At 49.2% G+C, this 19,311-nt stretch overlaps 1 protein-coding gene across 2 annotated transcripts in view; it reads left to right on the top strand.

Moving 5' to 3' along the window:
- SNAPC4 (small nuclear RNA activating complex polypeptide 4) overlaps window positions 1-19,311 on the top strand; it is a 204,252-nt gene that overhangs the window by 109,668 nt on the left and 75,273 nt on the right. For both annotated transcript variants that reach the window (XM_088479544.1, XM_088479543.1), the window contains exons 16-17: window positions 2,840-3,280; window positions 14,877-14,969. In XM_088479544.1, coding sequence (XP_088335670.1) covers window positions 2,840-3,280; window positions 14,877-14,969 — 534 coding nt within the window. The remainder of the gene's footprint in view (window positions 1-2,839; window positions 3,281-14,876; window positions 14,970-19,311) is intronic.

Here is a 19,311-nt window from a genome sequence, read left to right as displayed (position 1 = left end):
CAAATGAGTCTTATCGGCCTATCCTCAACCTCAAATCCCTGAACAAATTCATCAGGGTGCCCAGATTTTGGATGGAAACCCTGTGCTCTATTGTACTAGCTATGGAGCTGGGGGACTTAATGGTACCTATAACGCCCTCTCATCAGCGTTATCTCCGGTTTGCTGTACTACAGCAACATTTCCAATTTAAGGCTCTGCCCTTTGGACTTTCTACAGCGCCACAGGTCTTAACAAAAATTATGGGCATTAGGGCAGTTCACCTGTGTTGTCAGGGAGTCAGGCTGCTACTATACCTGGACGACCACTTGCTCCTAGCACGCTCCCCAGAGGTTCTTCAATGCTATCTTCAGATAACCATTGCCTTCCTACAGAGACACGGCTGTTTAATCAACTGGAAAAAGTCCTCCCTGACTCCTTCAGGTCCATCTGGGGGCTCGTTTGGATTCTCACGCTCAGAGAATCTTTCTGACAACAGACAAGATCTCCACACTTCAACAACCAGTGTGCAAATTACTCCGCAGTCACTGAGTCTCAGTTCGCTCAGCAATACAGATTCTGGGATCCAGGGTATCCACCTTCGACATTGTGGAGTACGTCGGTTCCATTCCAGGCCTCTGCAACACCTAATCCTCCAGATGGAACGGGTTGCCCCATCTGATCAGATCCCAGACAATGATTCTGTCTCCAGAGGTTCGTCTGTTCCTCTCCTGGTGGTTACAGATGTCCAACCTAACCAAGGTTCGCCCCTTTTGGATTCTGGAGTGAGCACTCCTTACAACGGACATAAGCCTCCAGGGCTGAGGTGCAGTACTCCTTCCAGGGCCATTGGACTTCGAGTCGATCCTGACAATCAATGTATTGGAACTCCGAGCCATCTATAGAGTCCTCACTCTAGCTCAGGACATTCTTCAGGGTAAGCCTGTACGAGGTCAGTCCGACAACACGACAGCAGTGGCCTACATCAATCACCAAGGAGGCACTCGAAGTCAGTCAGCAATGGCAGAAGTGTCACGCATTCTTGCATGGGCCGAAGGTCACCTCCCGCCCATCTCCACGGTGTTCATTCCGGAAGTTCTCAACTGGGAAGCGGACTTCCTCAGCCGTCACGATGTGCATGCCGGGTAATGGTCTTTCAACGCCTAGTGGACAAGTGGGGCCTGCCAGAGGTGGACCTCATGGCCTCCCGACACAATCGCAAGTTGCCAGTGTATGGGTCCAGAACAAGGGACGCCGAAGCAGCCTTCCTATACGCTTTGATGGTGAAGTGGACCTTCCATCTGGGGTACCTATTCCCTCCAGTCTCCCTTCTTCCTCGAGTCCTTCGGAAGTTCAAGCAAAACGGAGGCTTCGGCCTGGCCCAGACGACATTGGTACGCTGATCTTAACAGCCTCTCCATAGACACTCCTCTCCTACTTCCTCAACGTCCGGACCTGTTGTCTAAAGGTTCATGTCTACATCCAGACCTGGCCCATCTGTCTTTGACGGCAGGGCTCTTGAGACATCTCTCCTAAGGTCCAAAGGATTTTCTAGCTTGGTGGTCCAGACTATGCTCATAGCGCGTAAGCCAACCTCTGCCCAAATCTATCACAGAGTGCGGCACACATACTTCCAGTGGTGTGCTACAAGAAGATTTGACCCTAAAGTTTTTAGGGTCTCTAGAGTCCTGTCCTTCCTTCAAGCAGGATTGGATCTTGGATTCCGCCTGGCCTCGCTAAAAGTGCATGTCTCTGCTCTGTCCATCTGGTTCCAGCGCAAAATTGCTCCAATGCTGGATGTTTACACCTTCCTTCAGGGTGTCCTCCGTATTCAACCTCCCTTTGTCCCTCCAGTGGCGCCATGGGATTTGTCAGTGGTTCTCCAGGCCCTTCAGGGCCTCCCGTCCAGGGGTTTGATCCACTGGAATCTGTGAAACTCAAGTGGCTCACAGTGAAGACTCTTTCTTCTGGCTTTTGCGTCCGCCCGTAGGGTGTCAAATTTAGGGCTGTTCTTCGACTATCCGTCACACTGATGGAAACCTGGTAGCTGCTATCACATAGTTTAAACTGAAAAAATGTTACCTGGTTTAGCTGGCAGGTGAGCTTTAAACCAGGTAACATTTTTTCAGTTTAAACTATGTGATAGCAGCTACCAGGTTTCCATCAGTGTGACGGATAGTGTAGGACCTGCAGAGAAGTGGGGTCCCTTGATGTGGGCTGCGGGCTTAAATGCATTGATCAATCCATGAATCAAATCCCCATTATTTATTTATACATCATTGTGAGTGTTTAAACATGGTGAGTGCTGGGTTTTCTGATTTTATTTATTTAAGCAATGTGGTCACAGGCCACTTGCACCCCAGTCCTGGGAACGGCGAATGCAGGTCTGCACCCCAAATCTGGGAGTGGTGAGTGCAGTGGATTTCTGACTTTATATATATATATATATATATATATATACAGGTGTGTGTATGTATGTGTATATATATATATATATATATATATATATATATATATAATGTGTGTGTATATATATATATATATATATATATATATATATATATATATATACAGGTGTGTGTATGTATATATATATATATATAATGTGTGTGTATATATATATATATATATATATATATATATATATATCCACTTACACTTAGTGACAGGGGCTGGAGAGATGATTTGCTATATGTACACACTGGCTGAGCAGAGGCACTTTCTTTTTGTTTTGTTTCAAAGTTGTTGGAGTCGCCAAATTGTTATCATCTTATATTTATTCCAGTTACCTTTTATTATGGTTTCTCCCGTAAGGAGCTCTCAGCTCTCGTAGAGTAATTACACCCTTACCTTGATTTCACAGAGAAGGAAACAGAAGCAAGGAAATGTGAAGCGGAGGCGTAAGAAGATTAAGAATGAGGTTCTGAGTGAGGAGGAGGCCGGGATGAGTAGCAGTGACAGCAGCAGCTACTCCTTCAGCGCTAGCAATAGTGACACTGAGGACAGTTCAATGGAATCCATGAGTCATTCGGAGGAAGACCCCGATCACACCAGGGTCCTCAGTCATCATCTAGAATCTATTCCCGATTTGGATTTGTGGATCCCCAAGCGGAAGTTCCCTGACTCTTATAGCAAAAGCCTGATCATCTGTTCTGCTGCTTCCGGCAGTGCTCAAATAGCAAGAACTAAAATCCCGAGGAAGGGTACGGGGGCGACCTTTCAGTTCAACACTATATTGAAGGGCATCGCCTATCCTGCATCCACAGACACGGTCACCGAGTCTCCGGATGGCTTCCTCTTAGAGGTACTGATTTTGTTACAAAGTAAAATGATTTTATTATCCTTTTATATGCTCCCCTACATCATGCAGTACTGTACATAGAGCGATTTTACCTCCGGGCTCATGTCACCTTGTTATGTGTTTGTTTTATGTTCCCCTGTAACCTACGTCCATACGCAGCTGCTCTTTACATCGCAATAGAAAATCTTTTATTTGAAGTATTTGGAAACACAGATTAATCTAAATCTTGTATGTAGTATTATACATTACTTTATACTGATTGTTCAGTCTGCCCAAAGAAATACACAATTGTTTCTCAATCATCCATTGGGGGGACACTGCTGTACATAGGGGCGTAGAGGGTTTTGTACTTCTGTGCCCATGGAGTAGAGAATGATTTTTACTTCAGAATAGGTTTTGTTTGTTTTTGTAACAGACTGTACAGGCGTTCACTAGAACACGTGCGCAGAGAGCGTGGGTCTGGCGCTAAATAGCAGCCGTTCTGCCGGCTCTCCACTTCCCAGCTCCTGGCAGTTCAGGTCTTCCGGCCGTAAATTAAACGGGTCTGGGGACCGGTGGCAGATGGTGACACCCAGCCACGTGGAGCGTGCTCCAGGCGCTGTGGCAGTCAGCGGAGATGGCGCTCAGCAGTTCCAGTCACCCCCCATGTAAGGCGGGACAGGACATTTCTGCGGTCTGCAGGATGAAGAGACAGCCCGTACTGGCTGTTACATTGAGCAGACTGCAGCTGTCACATATGAGGGTATAGGCGAGACCTGACAAAAGATAAGCTCACACTTTATTTCGTATGGCAGCTGTTCAGCAAAATGCGCTGCGGGGAGTCTATTTGGGGAAGGAGATCAGTGACATCACATTTAGGCCCGTAATCAATTAGTTTCGCACCCGCAATACTTTTCCGCTTGCCGGGCTTTTCGCCTACATCGCGTGTTTTTGGTGCGGAAACTTTTCACATGTCCCCGCGATTCGCCGTATTCAATTCCAAAGGAGGCGAAAACCATAACCGGTGAAACTTAAGCAGGCGGAAAGTGCTGTAAAAAATGACTGACGCCCCCCAATACATGCGCTAACATTGGGGATAAATAAAGATGTCCCCGATTACCCTACTGATGAAGATATTTGGGGTACTTAAGTGCTGGCAATTGCATTAAATCAGCGTCTTTGATGAAGTGGTGAAGAATAGCTTTATGTTTATTTTTAGCGTGAAATTAAGTAGTCCTGTCAAATTTGGGGTACTTGAAAATGGGGGTAAGGATAGTTAAGTCGCTAATTTGTTTAAGAACACGTAAAAAACGCCCCCTCTGTAACCACCTGCAAACAAAATAACACCACCCCTACTTGCAGACCCCTCAAAAGTGTATTTCGCTACTTTTTAAGTTTGTCCCCCCACTTTGCCCCCTTTTTCAGTCATTTTTTGGGGGGGTTCCTCTATTATTTTAGGGCTTTTTTGATGCACTTACCGTTTGGGGGGGCTGTCCCAAGGTTGTAGAGTGGTTTCCCCACGTTTGCACCCCAAAATAGCGAATCTGCACTTTCTTCCGACACCTATTCATAGGCGATTCTTTTTCGCCTATTACATTGCATTGCGTTTTCGCGTACGGGAAAAGCGTTTGCAATTGAATATGGCGATACTTTTCCGCCTGGCGGAATGACTTCATCCGCGATACTTTTTTGCGTATTCTGACTTTTCACCTCTAATTGAATACGGGCCTTAGTCTGGCTTCTTCAGTGTCCAGCCTACCTTGGCGCTCCCAGCTCCTTCTCGGTGCCTGTTCCTACACTCAAGTCAGACACTGCTGTACACTTGGGGCTCAATCCAATTAGGTGCGAGTAGCGTGTTTGTTTCATGGAACTCGTAGACTTCAGACGAATGCGCGCTACAGAGAATTCTCCAATCTAATTAAAAATGCCTATTCGATGTACTCGCAGCGGAGGTTTGCATATTGACTGCCAAATGCGATGTGAGAGAAGTGCATTAAAAAGTGGGGAGACCATCCTGCACCCCCAAAATGTATCACTTTGTTAGCAGGACCGTATAGAAGGCTCTTTGTGGGCATTAGGAGAGTACTTAAGGTTTTTAAATGGTGTCATATGGCTGGTTTATGTTTTTTGTTTTTAAATGCAAAAAATTGATAAAAAGCAAACTTTCATGTAATCTCAAACCAATTAAACGAAAAATGCAAAAAAGAAGTAGGACAAAAGGAGATTTTGGGGTACTTTAAGGGCACTTTAAAAAATTGTAAAAAAAATTATAAAAACAATTATTTTTCAATTAAAATACTGTAATTAAATTTTACGGTGCCTACACTTAAGAAAAAGTTGATTTTGGAGTAATTTGCGGCCATTTTTTTTTTACCCCCCAAAAATGACCTGTAATAATTGGACTAATTGGAATTATTGGCTGCTTTACAGTACAAAGCACCATCTGCAGAGGAAGAAAGACCAGCACTGTGCTTATGGGGCTTATTCCTGGGTATATTGGGGATGGGGGATTTGTGAAGGAGGTTGCAGGAATATTATTTGTGGTGGAGGCGGTTGATAGGACCAGTTGTAGTGCGGCAAGAACTAGGTTGCTATTGGGTCATTGGCTACACTCGTGTGCTGTTTAGCAGTGTATTTGCCCTGTGTTACTGGGGCAGACATATAGGGGAATTCAATATGGGTGCGAAAACTCCGTTTTTGCGTTACTATCGCACCTATGACGTCATTATCGCAGATTTTAGTTTTACACTGTATTCAATTTCAAAGACTTTTCGCAGGTTCGAAAAGTCTTTGAAAAAAAACGGGGATAACTTCACCACTGAATAGGTGGCGAAAAAAAGTGCAGAATTGGGGTTTAGGGGTGCAGGCTTAAAAAAAATAGTCTGCACCCCTGGGAATGACATTTAAAAAATAACTGTCAAAAAAAGTAAAAAAAAAAAAAATAGGGACACCCCAAAAAATAATATAAAAAATTGGGGTGAAAAAAAAAAAAGGGACTAAATTGTTTAACAATAGGAAATAGGTTCAGGGCTATTCTGCAAGTATGCGGCAGATGTATTCTAGAATAGATTATTAGCGGTAGGTGCACAAATGCAGAATTTTTAAAAACTTACTTTAGGGACATAAAAATATGCTAGTACCCATTTTCATGTACCCCAAATTTGATGGGACCACTTAAAAAAATGAAAAAAATAACCTAAGTGCTCTTCTGCAACACTTCTTCAATGTCGGGAAAAAAACACCTGCTGCGGCTATTTAAATTCCCGACTTTCATTTACAGGCTAAAACGGGGGTACCCATAATGATCCCCCATGTTTTTACAACTTTAGGGGGGTCCTACAATTTTTTTAAAGGAAAATTTCGTAACTTTACGCAAATCCCACTTCGCAGGCTCCCGTTTTCGTTAGTTTCATATTGAATACGGGGATAAGCGGGCGCGCGCCCGATACTTTATCCCAGGTAAAAGCTCCGATATGAAACGTAAACTTCGACAGCGAAGTTTACGTTTCATATTGAATTCCCCTCATAGTATTCTTATTGGCGTGCAGCTGTACATCAGGGTAAAGTGGCGGTTTGTGCTTGGTTCTGTAGTCCTGCAGTCAGGGTCCCGAGACATTGCATGCTATTTCTGTGACGTGAGGACAGTCACTGGTGTTAGCTGAGCACACTACAGATTGAGAGGCTGCTATAATCTACATTACATGGGAATGTGTGTAGGGAGCAGCTTAGCCACTCACCAGTAGTCATACATACATACATACAGTCAGGTCCATAAATATTGGGATATTGACAGAAGTCTCATATTTTGGCCTCTATTCACCACCACAATGGCTTTGAAATGAAACAAACAAGATGTGATTTAACTGCAGACTTTCAGATTTAATTTGAGGGTAATTACATCCAAATCAGGTGAACAGTGTAGGAATTACAACGGTTTCTATATGTGCCTCCCACTTTTTAAGGGGCCAAAAGTAATGGGACAAACTAAACAATCCTAAATCTAACTTTCACTTTTTAATACTTTGTTGCAAATCCTTTGCAGTCAATTACAGCCTGAAGTCTGGAACGCATAGACATCACCAGACGCTGGGTTTCATCCCTGGTGATGCTCTGCCAGGCCTCTACTGCAAATGTCTTCAGTTCCTGCTTGTTCTTGGGGCATTTTCCCTTCAGTTTTGTCTTCATCAAGTGAAATACATGCTCAATCAGATTCAGGTCAGGGGATTGACTTGGCCATTGCATAACATTCCACTTTTTAGCCTTAAAATACTCTTTGGTTGCTTTTGCAGTATGCTTCGGGTCATTTTCCATCTGCACTGTGAAGCGCCGTCCAATGAGTTCTGAAGCATTTGACTGAATATTAGCATTTCTACTTCAGGGTCCATAGGGTATCCACAGGATACCTTGGGGGTATAGGTGTGACGTCAGTCGCAGGGCACCAAAGAGTTAAGCTTTCAGCCTCCCAGGATGCACTAGGTCCCCCTCCTATACCCCGCCCCCGGGCCAAGGCACCCCAGTTTAGTTTGGTGCCCGGCCGGAGTCGGGTGCACCTGTTGGAGTGGGGGCTAGAAGAGCCCCTGAAGCTTATTCTTCATGCAGCTGTGGCTGCACAACTGGATGTACAGCATGGACAGTCAGTCCTGACGTCCATGCTGTCTTCCCTACACCCCGCCGGTACCAGAACGCCGGTACTGATCCGGGGATGCTGGTGGGCGTCTGGGGTCACAGCTAGCGGTGACCCCAGATGCTCCGGACCATGGCCGGATTCAAGGGGGACAGAGGTAAGCAGCGGGGTCCCGCGGTGGGTCCCCGCTGATCACATGGTCCTAAGTCCCCAGGCAGGGGGCTCCCTGGGGACTGGCTGCAGCGTGGAGCCAGGCGACCAACCTGCGCTTCCACTACCCCCTGGGACAGCGGACCGCAGCAGAGCGGTAGCGCTGCGGCGTCCCAGGGGTTAAATGCATGCCAGGGGAGCGCGCCTTCCCTGTCTCACAGCCGGCGCCTCCCCCGCTGCACACAGCCCTCTCTGCATGCTGCCGACTGGTCCTGTGGCAGCGCTCCTCCCCCAGGCCAGCCTCCTCTCTGCTCCTCGGCGGCCATCTTCTCCAGAACGCATGGTGAACGCTGCTGGAAGCGCTGGACGGAAGCATCGTGGTCTGGGTCCCCCCGCATACCTCTCCTCCGCTGTGGTCAGGTCTGTGTATGCAGCGCTGTGTCCTACCAGGCCCTGTGTCTGTGTAGTTGAGTGATCAGCGCTGTTAGTGCAGGAATTGTTATTTCTCTGCATTGTATGTGACTGTGCTAGCGCTGCTGCCTGTAATCTTTTCTTCATCTAAACTGTCAGCTTTATTACTGTCCCTGTTCTTTCTGCTAAAGCCCTTGCGGTGCGGTGCTGCAGGGTGGTCTCTCGCCTATTTAATACTTAATTGGTGAGAGAGGTCACATACGTGGTGCCATCATGTCTGAAAGTGATTTTCCCCTCCGGCTACAGTGTACCACGTGCAAAGTACCGTTAGCAGAGGGGGAGGGTAGCGCGGAGGGCCTTTGCCGGCAGTGTTTGTCCATGGCGCGGCCTATTACGGTTACAGCACCGGTACAGGAGCCGCCCTGGGCTTGTTTCGCTCAGGCGTTAACAGCTTTAGTGGGCCAGTTAGCTCCGCAGCCCGCGTTTACTCCGATGGGTTTGTCCCAGCAGTCTGTGGTGTCGTCACCCATGCAGGGGTTCCCACGACAATTGGTGGTACCCCACAGTCTCCCTATTTCCCCGCTCCCGGGTTCTCAGGAGCCAGCGTGGGTTAACTCCCTGACGAGTTCTGTACAGCACTTGTCGGATGTGTTGCAAGGGGAGTCTGTGATGCGGTCTCATAAAAGGCCGGTGGCGTCTCTGTCCGCTCCTTATGAGGATGACGAAGGGACGTCTGATGATGGGGAGATTCTAGATCCTTACGATCAGGAACCTCTCCATACTAAGGACGCTGATGCTAAGTCCAAAGTATATATTCCTGGACTTATTCGGGCGGTCTGCACAGCCTTGGTGATTGAGGACGAAGTTCCCCCAGCGGCTAAATCTAAGTATGCTTTTTTCAAAGATGTGAAGGGCGATGCCACAGTCTTTCCTCTTTCGGGTCAGTTGGTGGACCATTTAGAGGAGGCGTGGAAACAACCTGGCAAAAGATACCAGCCGCAGAGACGCCTGGCGGTGGCTTATCCGTTCGCGGATAATTATTTTGCGAAGTGGGAATCCCCTCCACAGGTGGATTCTCACGTGACCCGTCTTGTCCGTAGTGCCACATTGCCGATGCCATCCATGTCCTCCCTTAAGGATGCTACGGACCGCAAGGTAGAAATCTGCCTGAAGTCCGCTTATTCCCTTGCAGGGGGGGCAGCACGGCCGGCTATGGCCATTTGCTGGGTTGCCAGAGCGATGGAGCGCTGGGCGGATTCATTAGAGGCTTCTTTTGAATCCGACTGTCCGGCCGATCAGGCGGAGTTGATTGGCAATCTCCGTGATTCGGCCACCTACATCAACGAGGCGGCTCTAGACATTAGTACTCTGGTGTCTAGAATTTCTTCAGCAGCGGTAGCTGCTCGTCGCACCTTGTGGCTGCGATCCTGGAAGGCGGACGCAGATTCCAAGAAAGGTCTGGAAGCGTTGCCGTTTACCGGAGAAGTTCTCTTCGGTCCGGATCTGGATAAGATTGTGGCCACGCTGGCGGCAGCCAAATCTGCCTGTCTCCCGTCGGCCGCTGCTCCTTCTGGTTCGGGACCATCGTCCTTTCGGTCATCTAGGGCCCAGGGCAGGCCCAAACCACAGTCGTTTCCTCGACAGGCTGGCCCTAAGAAATCGGTCAAGCCCCGGAAGCAGGCATGGAGTACCAGACGTCCGGCCCCCAAGCCAGATGACAAGCCTGCGGCCTGACGGTCCGGGCCTCCCTTTGGGGGATCCCAGGGTGGGAGGCCGCCTGCTACAGTTCGCCCAGTGTTGGTCGACCACTACGACAGACACTTGGGTTCTGGAGGTGGTTTCTCACGGATACGCCCTCTCCTTCCGGCACAGACCCCCGGCTCGCTTCTTCACCACGGGTCTCCCATCAGACCGGAACAAGGCTACGGAGCTGCGGAAGGTATTGCACACTATGCTCCAGGCTGGAGTTATAGTGGCGGTTCCATTCTCCCAGAGGGGCCAGGGTTTCTATTCAAATCTATTTTTGGTACAGAAACCCAATGGGTCATATCGTCCGATTCTCAACCTCAAAGCACTCGACAAGTCTTTGCGGGTCCCGAAGTTTCGGATGGAGACCCTACGGTCCATCATTCTGGCGCTGGAACCTGGGGACTACTTGGTGTCATTGGACATACAGGACGCTTACCTGCATGTCCCTATTCTTTGGCGCCATCAACAGTTCCTCAGGTTCGCAATCAGCAGCGACCACTTCCAGTTTCGGGCGTTACCTTTTGGCCTGGCAACAGCACCACGTGTTTTCACCAAGGTGATGGCGGTCATGGCGGCTTCTCTGCGGCTGCAGGGAGTCCGCATGTTGCCGTATTTGGACGACCTGTTATTGGTGGCAGGATCTCCAGAGCTCCTGTTACGCCACTTGGACCTGACCATTGCACTGCTGCAACGGCACGGCTGGCTAATCAACTGGCAGAAGTCCACTCTAATCCCGTCTCGGAGGATTCTGCATCTTGGAGCCTTATTGGACTCGGGACAGCAAAGGATCTTCGTGACGGAGGACAAGATCTCTGCTTTACAGTCAAGGGTGCGCAGTTGTCTGCACAGCCGCCGGGTGTCCTTACACTCGGCGATGAGGTTACTGGGCTCCATGGTGTCGGTGTTCGACATGGTGGAATACGCCCAGTTTCACTCCAGACCTCTGCAGCACCTGATCCTGTCCAAGTGGAACGGGCTGACTCAGTCTCTGAAGTCCCAGACGATTGTGCTCACCCAGGAGGTTCGCCTGTCCCTTACGTGGTGGTTACAGACGACCCACCTCAACAAGGGACGTCCGTTCTGGGTTCCAAATTGGGTCCTGTTGACAACGGACGCCAGTCTTCGGGGCTGGGGAGCAGTTTCGGGTCCACACTTGTTCCAGGGCAGGTGGACGCCGACAGAAGCGGAGCTTCCAATAAATATCTTGGAACTCCGTGCGGTCTTCAATGCTCTCCAGCAGGCACAGCGGTTTCTCCAGGGTCGCCCGGTGCAGGTCCAGTCGGACAACGCTACCACCGTGGCCTACATAAACAGGCAAGGAGGAACTCGCAGTCGGGCGGCTCTCGTAGAGGTCTCTCGGATCCTGGTTTGGGCGGAGCGCAATCTTCCGGCCATATCAGCGGTCTTCATCCCGGGAGTGCTCAATTGGGAGGCGGACTTTCTAAGTCGCCAGGACGTTCATCCGGGGGAATGGTCCCTGCACCCGGACGTTTTTCAACTACTGGTGGACAGGTGGGGTCTTCCAGAAATCGACCTCATGGCGTCCCGGCACAACAACAAGTTGCCGGTGTACGGGTCTCGCACAAGAGACGAAGGGGCGTCTCTGGTGGATGCTCTGTCCGTCCGGTGGACGTTCCGGTTCGCATACCTGTTCCCTCCAGTCTCCCTTCTTCCACGGGTAATCCGGAAATTCAAACAGGAAGGAGGGACGCTCCTGTTGATAGCTCCCGCGTGGCCCAGACGGCACTGGTTCTCAGACCTTCAGGGTCTGTCCGTGGACATTCCTCTGCGGTTGCCGCTACGACCGGACCTTCTGTCTCAGGGTCCTTGCCTTCACCCGGACCTGACTCGGCTGTCTTTGACGGCGTGGCTGTTGAGACGGCCATGCTGAGGTCCCGGGGGTTTTCCAGCTCTGTGGTGCGTACCATGTTGCGAGCTCGGAAACCGTCTTCCGCAAGGATATACCATCGCGTGTGGCATACGTTCTTCCAGTGGTGTCGACCGAGAGGTTATGCACCGCGGGAGTTTCGTCTGTCTCGGATTCTCGCCTTCCTGCAAGCGGGACTAGATCATGGGCTTCGCCTTGCTTCTTTGAAGGTACAGGTTTCGGCCCTATCTGTCTGGTTTCACCGTAGGATTGCTACAATCCCGGATGTGCGCACCTTTATGCAGGGTGTTCTCCGCATTCAGCCGCCCTTTGTTCCACCTGTGGCGCCTTGGGATTTGGCTGTGGTCCTGAGGGCTCTCCAAGGACCGCCGTTTGAACCACTGGGCTCAGTGGATCTTAAATGGCTAACAGCTAAGACTGTTTTCCTTCTGGCCATTGCTTTGGCCAGACGTGTTTCTGAGTTAGGGGCTCTTTCTTGTAGACCCCCTTTCTTGGTTTTTTATGGGAACAGGGCAGTGCTCCGCACTCGGCCCGAGTTTCTTCCCAAAGTTGTTTCCCAGTTTCATATTAACGAGGAAATAGTTGTTCCGGCCTTTAACTCACCGGGTCTTTCCGTGGGTGAGGCCTCTTTGGATGTTGTGCGGGCCTTAAGGACTTATGTTGACCGCACTTCTTCGTTTAGGAAGTCGGACGCTTTGTTTGTCCTCTTTGGCTTCCGTAAAAAGGGTTGGCCTGCTTCAAAGCAAACTTTGGCAGCCTGGATCCGTATGGCTATTTCTGAAGCTTATCTTCATGAAGGCCTACCGGTCCCTCCTTCTCTGAAGGCTCATTCCACTAGGTCTGTGGGTCCTTCGTGGGCAGCTCGACGTGGTGCCTCGGCAGTTCAGATCTGCAAGGCTGCTACGTGGTCTTCTGTCCATACCTTCGTGAGGTATTACAGGTTTGACACCTTCGCCTCTCAGGATGCTTCCTTCGGGCGGCGGATTCTCCTTTCTGCACAGGAGCGTCCCCACCCTTAAAGGATACTGCTTTGGGACATCCCCAAGGTATCCTGTGGATACCCTATGGACCCTGAAGTAGAAAATATGAGATATGGTAAGAACTTACCCTTGTTATCTCTATTTCTACGAAGTCCATAGGGTTCCACAGGACTCCCGCCCTGTCGCACCTGTGCTGCAGATGGGCTTTGCTCTGGTCACCGGTTTTCCGTCTCCCTCTGGTGAGAATGTGATTCTTGTATGTGTCCAGATCTTTGTTCTCTCTCTTCCTTCTCCTCCTCCGGCCTATGGCTTGGTAACTAACTGAGGTGCCTTGGCCCGGGGGCGGGGTATAGGAGGGGGACCTAGTGCATCCTGGGAGGCTGAAAGCTTAACTCTTTGGTGCCCTGCGACTGACGTCACACCTATACCCCCAAGGTATCCTGTGGAACCCTATGGACTTCGTAGAAATAGAGATAACAAGGGTAAGTTCTTACCATATCTCATATTATAATATTGCCCGAAACACTTCAGAATTCATTCTGCTGCTTTTGTCAGCAGTCACATCATCAATAAATACAAGGGAACCAGTTCCATTGGCAGCCATACATGCCCACGCCATGACACTACCACCACCATGCTTCACTGATGAGGTGGTATGTTTTGGATCATGAGCAGTTCCTTTCCTGCTCCATACTCTTCTCTTCCCATCACTCTGGTACAAGTTGATCTTTGTCTCATCTGTCAATGGGATGTTGTTCCAGAACTGTAATGGCTTTTTTAGATGTTGTTTAGCAAACTTTTAATCTGGTCTTCCTGTTTTTGTGGCTCACCAATGGTTTACATCTTGTGGTGAACCCTCTATATTCACTCTTGTGAAGTCTTCTCTTGATTGGTGACTTAGACACATATACACCTACCTCCTGGAGAGTGTTCTTGATTTGGTCAACTGTTGTGAAGGGGTTTTTCTTCACCAGGGCAATAATTCTTCTGTCATCCACCACAGTTGTTTTCCGTGGTCTTCCGGGTCTTTTGGTGTTGCTGAGCTCTCCGGTGCGTTCTTTCTTTTTAAGAACGTTCCAAACAGTTGATTTGGCCACACCTAATGTTTTTGCTATCTCTCTGATGGGTTTGTTTTGATGTTTCAGCCTAATGATGGCTTGCTTCACTGATAGTGACAGCTCTTTGGATCTCATATTGAGAGTCGACAGCAACTGATTCCAAATACAAATGTCACACCTAGAATCAACTCCAGACCTGTTACCTGCTTAATTGATAATGAAATAACGAGGGAATAGCCCACACCTGTCCATGAAATAGCTTTTGAGTTGATAATCCCATTACTTTTGGCCCCTTAAAAAGTGGGAGGCACATATAGAAACCATTGTAATTCCTACACCGTTCACCTGATTTGGATGTAATTACCCTCAAATGAAATCTGAAAGTCTGCAGGTAAAGCACATCTTGTTTGTTTCATTTCAAAGCCATTGTGGTGGTGACTAGAGGCCAAAATCTGAAAATTCTGTCAACGTCCCAATATTTATGGACCTGACTCTACATACATACATACATACATACATACATATGGTGTCTGTGCTGTTATTGTTAGTACGTGTTACCACGTTTTGTGGCCAGTGATCTGGTAACCTCTCTGCTCTCGTCTCCCCAGGCTGCTATAATATATATGACATGGGAATGTGTGTAGGTAGCAGCTTAGCCACGCACCAGTAGTCATACATACATACATACATACATGTATACATATGGTTACTATGCTTTGCTGCCAGTGATCTAGTAACCTCTCTGCTCTCGTCTCCCCAGGCTGCAGACAGCGGGTGTCAGATGCTGCAGATCAGGGAGAACGATGTCCGCAAGGTCCTGAGACGGAACACAAAACTTTTCCAGGAAAAACAGGTACAGAAATCCTATTTTCTGCAAGGAATGTATCTGTACAATTAGTACAATGCTGGCTATTACTGTACATCTAACATACATACAGCACTAATTATGCATCACAGGCGGTGGCTAAAATTGGTGCTGTGTCCAAACGAGACCAGTAGTAGTGTTAGGTGTGTGTTACGTGTGTGTTACTGTAGGTGTGTGTGGTAGATGTGTGTTAGTTGTGTGTTACTGTAGGTGTGTGTGTTACTGTAGGTGTGTGTGTTACAGGTGTGTGGTAGGTGTGTGTTACTGTAGGTGTGTGTGGTAGGTGTGTGTTAGTTGTGTGTTACTGTAGGTGTGTGTGTGTTATTGTAGGTGTGTGTTACTGTAGGTGTGTGTGTTAGGTGTGTGTTACTGTAGGTGTGTGTGGTAGGTGTGTGTTACTGTAGGTGTGTGTTACTGTAGGTGTGTGTGTTAGGTATATGGTAGGTGTGTGTATGTTTTCTGGAGACCGGTAATGAGAAAGCACATACAGTATTTATTAAAGGGAATGTTTGTCTTTGGGCACATCTAACATGTCCATAGATAGTGATTATTTCTACTTCAGGGTCCATAGGGGGTCCACAGGGTTGACCTTGGGGTATAGGTTGGGAACCAAATCCGGGCACCACGCAGTTAAAGCTTTTAGCTCCCAGGATGCACTGGGTCCACTCTCCCTATAACCCCACCCCCAAGCCAGAGGCACCTCAGTTTAAGTTGGTGCCCGGCCGGAGTCGGGTCACCGTTAGCGCAGGGGGAGCTGATTAGCAGCCCCTAAGCTTATTTTATTTTTTTAGGGGCAAAGTTTTTTCCATGGACTTTGGACTCTTCAGAGCGGCAGCGTCGGACTGTCCATAGGACGTCTAAGCTGCCGCTCCGTCACCCCGCTGGCGCTGAGACGCCAGTACAGATCTGGGGATCTCAGCGGGACCCCAGAGTCTGTACTAGCCGGACTCTGTGGGCGCCCAGGACTGCTGCCGGATCCACGGGGAGCAGGTAAGGTCGCGGATCACCGCTTGCGGTGATCCGCGCATTTCAAATGCAGTCCTGTGCCTCCGGTCTCAGGGGACAGACCGGAGGCGCCGGCAGTGGCGGCGGGCCCCCCATACCCCGTGTGTCCACTAGACCACCAGGGACTTAACGATCGGTGCAGGGAGCCGGCGTCCCGGGGGTTAATAGCCGGCCAGGGGAGGCAGCCTTCCCTGTTACAGCGGCTCCTCCCCTCAGCTCAGCGCGCCTTTCAGTATCCATAGTCTGGCGTCGCTGAGCTGCTTCCTCCGCGGGCCACGCTTCCTCTGAGGTCTCCAGCGGCCATTTTATCTCTGTGGTGCAGCAGAGATCTCTGGAGATGGCAGTGAGTCCAGTCCCCCTGCGTACCTCACCATCAGGTCAGTGTACACAGCGCTGTAGCCTTCCCAGACACTGAATCTGGGCAGTTGAATGCAGTGTAATAGTGCAGTATATTATATGACATGTTTATGTATATATCTGCATGGTATGTGACTTATGCTAGTGCTGACTGTACTTTATTCTCTCACCTGTCAGTGTATATCTATCCCTTTTCTTTATCTGCCCTAATACAGCTGTACTTAGGGTGGTTCTGAGACCTCACATTTATATACTTGTTAATATTTGTGTGGTTTGTCACATACTGTTGCGTGCTGCACGTTGCCATATTTTAGATGGAACTGTGTGTTGCATACGCTGAAAATGGGTCCCTGCAGCTAATTTTTGGCATCAGTCAGGACCAGTATAGCGCTGCTTAATATTTCCGCCAAGATTGGTCAGATATGTCTGACCAGGAGATACAGCGTTATACTGCACCCATTTTTACTATCCTGCAAGCCATGTGCTGCAGGTGTTAGTGCGGAGGATTTGACTCATAAAGGGTTCTGTATGTGGCGTCATCTGGTGCTGGCCTCTTTCACGACCCCCTTGGGCGGTTTGTTTTCTCGGGATCCTCTCAATTGCGGATCGCCGGGCGGGCCCCATTGTTGTACCTCACTTGGGGTTACTTCACCATACTGCCCTTTTCATCTCAGGGTATCTCGCAGCTTCTTGCACTCTTCCCCTGTGACACAGACTACCGCTCCCTGCAGGGGTTTTTCGCAGTATATGAATTCCCCCTGGTGCCACAATAGTCTGTCATTCCCCTTGCAGGGATTACCACAACAGCCACCCTGGGTGGATGTCGTTTTCTACGAAACGCTAATTGGCGTGGTTGACGCCCTGTGGTTACTTCCCAGTTGGCTCTGCCGTGAACTGGGTACTGTTTGGGGCTCTTTCCCTCTTACACGGGGGGAAGCCTATTTCAGGTATTATTATCCCTGCTTTAGGGCTGGTAGCAGGTCCATTCTGGTTAGAGTGAATGTTGACCTGCACCTGTATCATACACCCTTAGTATTGCGTGCCTTCGGGTTCCCTGTTGCTGACTAGCGGGTGGATCGCATAGCGGGACTCTGGCTGTTGCCAGATAGGAGGTGTTACAACAGTGTTTGGCCTCCTGTCCCAAATTCCCTGAGGGTCATCACGAGCCCCTCCTGGGGTGGATGGGCGTGTTACTCGTCTGATTACAGACGTTACTACGCCTCCCATTCCTGCGTGGTCGGATTCTTCGGATCCGTAGGTGGTAACTCTGCCTGAAATCAGTATACTTTCAGGAGTTGTTACCCATCCTACCATGGCTATAGCATGGTTGGTTAATACTATTGCATATTGGGTTGATGCATTTGTAACGTTTTTTCCCCTCCAACACGTCGGGGGTTCAAATGTATTTGGTCGCTCACGTAATATATGCTGTTGTCATAGGTGGAAATGCCTATATTGGATACCAGTCTCCTAACTTTCAGAGTTCCGGCTGCGACTGTATCCTCCGTAATACCCTATGGCTGTGCTCTGGGAATGCAGAGGTGCAGATACCATCTTTAGGGTTGATATTGTTTGGTCCTGACCTTGACAAGATTGTAGTAACATTGGCAGTATTACTAACGACAAGTTTACCGCTTTCAGCTATGCCCACTACAAGGCCTCAGACTAAGTCTGTTAAGTCTTTTTTGTCCTCTGGGTCAGCCTAAAGGTCTGTTTCTTCGTAGACTGTCGGCATCTACAAGGGCCGACATATCCAGTACCGAGCAGGCCTGGACTGCCAGCCGATCCTGCTTCTGAACCTACGGATATCTCTTCAGCCTGACGGGACAGGCCTACAACTGGGAGATACCGATTTTCTCAGTTCGCCCGGTATTAGTGTCAAGCTATGCAGTTGTTGCGGTAAGCGGAGCTAATTAGGCCATCCCCACTATCTCAGTGAGGGACTGGTTGTTCTGCTTTCTTTCTGGTGCGGTGGCTGAATGGTCCTCTTTGGCCTATTCTCTGTCTCAATTCCCTGAACCAGTTCCTAAAGCTACCTGGGCTCAGGAGGAAATCCCTATGCTCCATCATACGATGTTTGGAACCTGGGGACTTTATGGTATCACTGGATATACAGGACGCGTGCCTACGGGTACTTACAGAGACCTTTCCTCAGCATGGGCTGAGGTTTGCTGTATCACAGCAACACTTACAATTTTTCGGGCTCTGCCTGTTGGGACTGTCCTCAGCCCCACAGGGGTTTACCAGCGTTTTGGATTTTCTGACAGTTCTTCTGTTCAGTATATCCCAATGCTCCTGTACCTGGACGGCCTCCTGCTCTTAGCGGGATCACCGGGGTACTTTACGGCCAGGTCAGGATGACTGTGGCTTCTTCAGGGTGCAGACGTTTAATCAACGGGGAAAAAGTCCTCCCTGCATCCCTCTCTGGGTATTCTTCATCTAGGATCCCTGCTGGATTCTCAGAATCTGAGAATTCTTCTGGCGTAAGACGGAATCTCCTCTCTTCCATTAGGAGTACATGGTTGTCTGCGCAGTCGACAGATGTCTTTACACTCTGGGATGCATGGTGGAATGGGCTCAGTTCCATTCCAGGCCTTTCCATAATTGGCTCATCTCCAGATGGAACGAGTTTTTTCTGTCGGATAACTGTTCAAACGATGATGCTCTCTCCGGAGGCAAGTCGGTCCCTGTCCGGGTGGCTATGGCCATCTCGTCCAGGGTTTTCTTTGCTATGGACAGTGTCTGGATCGAATCCTTTTCAGTGCAGTTGGACGTCTGTCGATTCCACCCTGTCAATTAACTTACTCTGGCATAACTCTTGTTTCCCGGTGAACCTGAAAAGGTTCAGTCCGACAGGGTCAGGACAGTGGCTTCCTTTTTAGCAACACTGTTCGTTGGGTGGCAATGACAGGTATGTCACATATTCGGACATAGTCCGAGGGTCTCCTCCCGACCATCTCGGCAGCGT

The sequence above is a fragment of the Taudactylus pleione genome, unplaced genomic scaffold, assembly GCF_031769625.1.
Source record: "Taudactylus pleione unplaced genomic scaffold, aTauple2 ptg000240l, whole genome shotgun sequence".
Classification (NCBI taxonomy): domain Eukaryota; kingdom Metazoa; phylum Chordata; class Amphibia; order Anura; family Myobatrachidae; genus Taudactylus; species Taudactylus pleione.
This window is presented reverse-complemented; position numbering and strand designations above follow the sequence as displayed.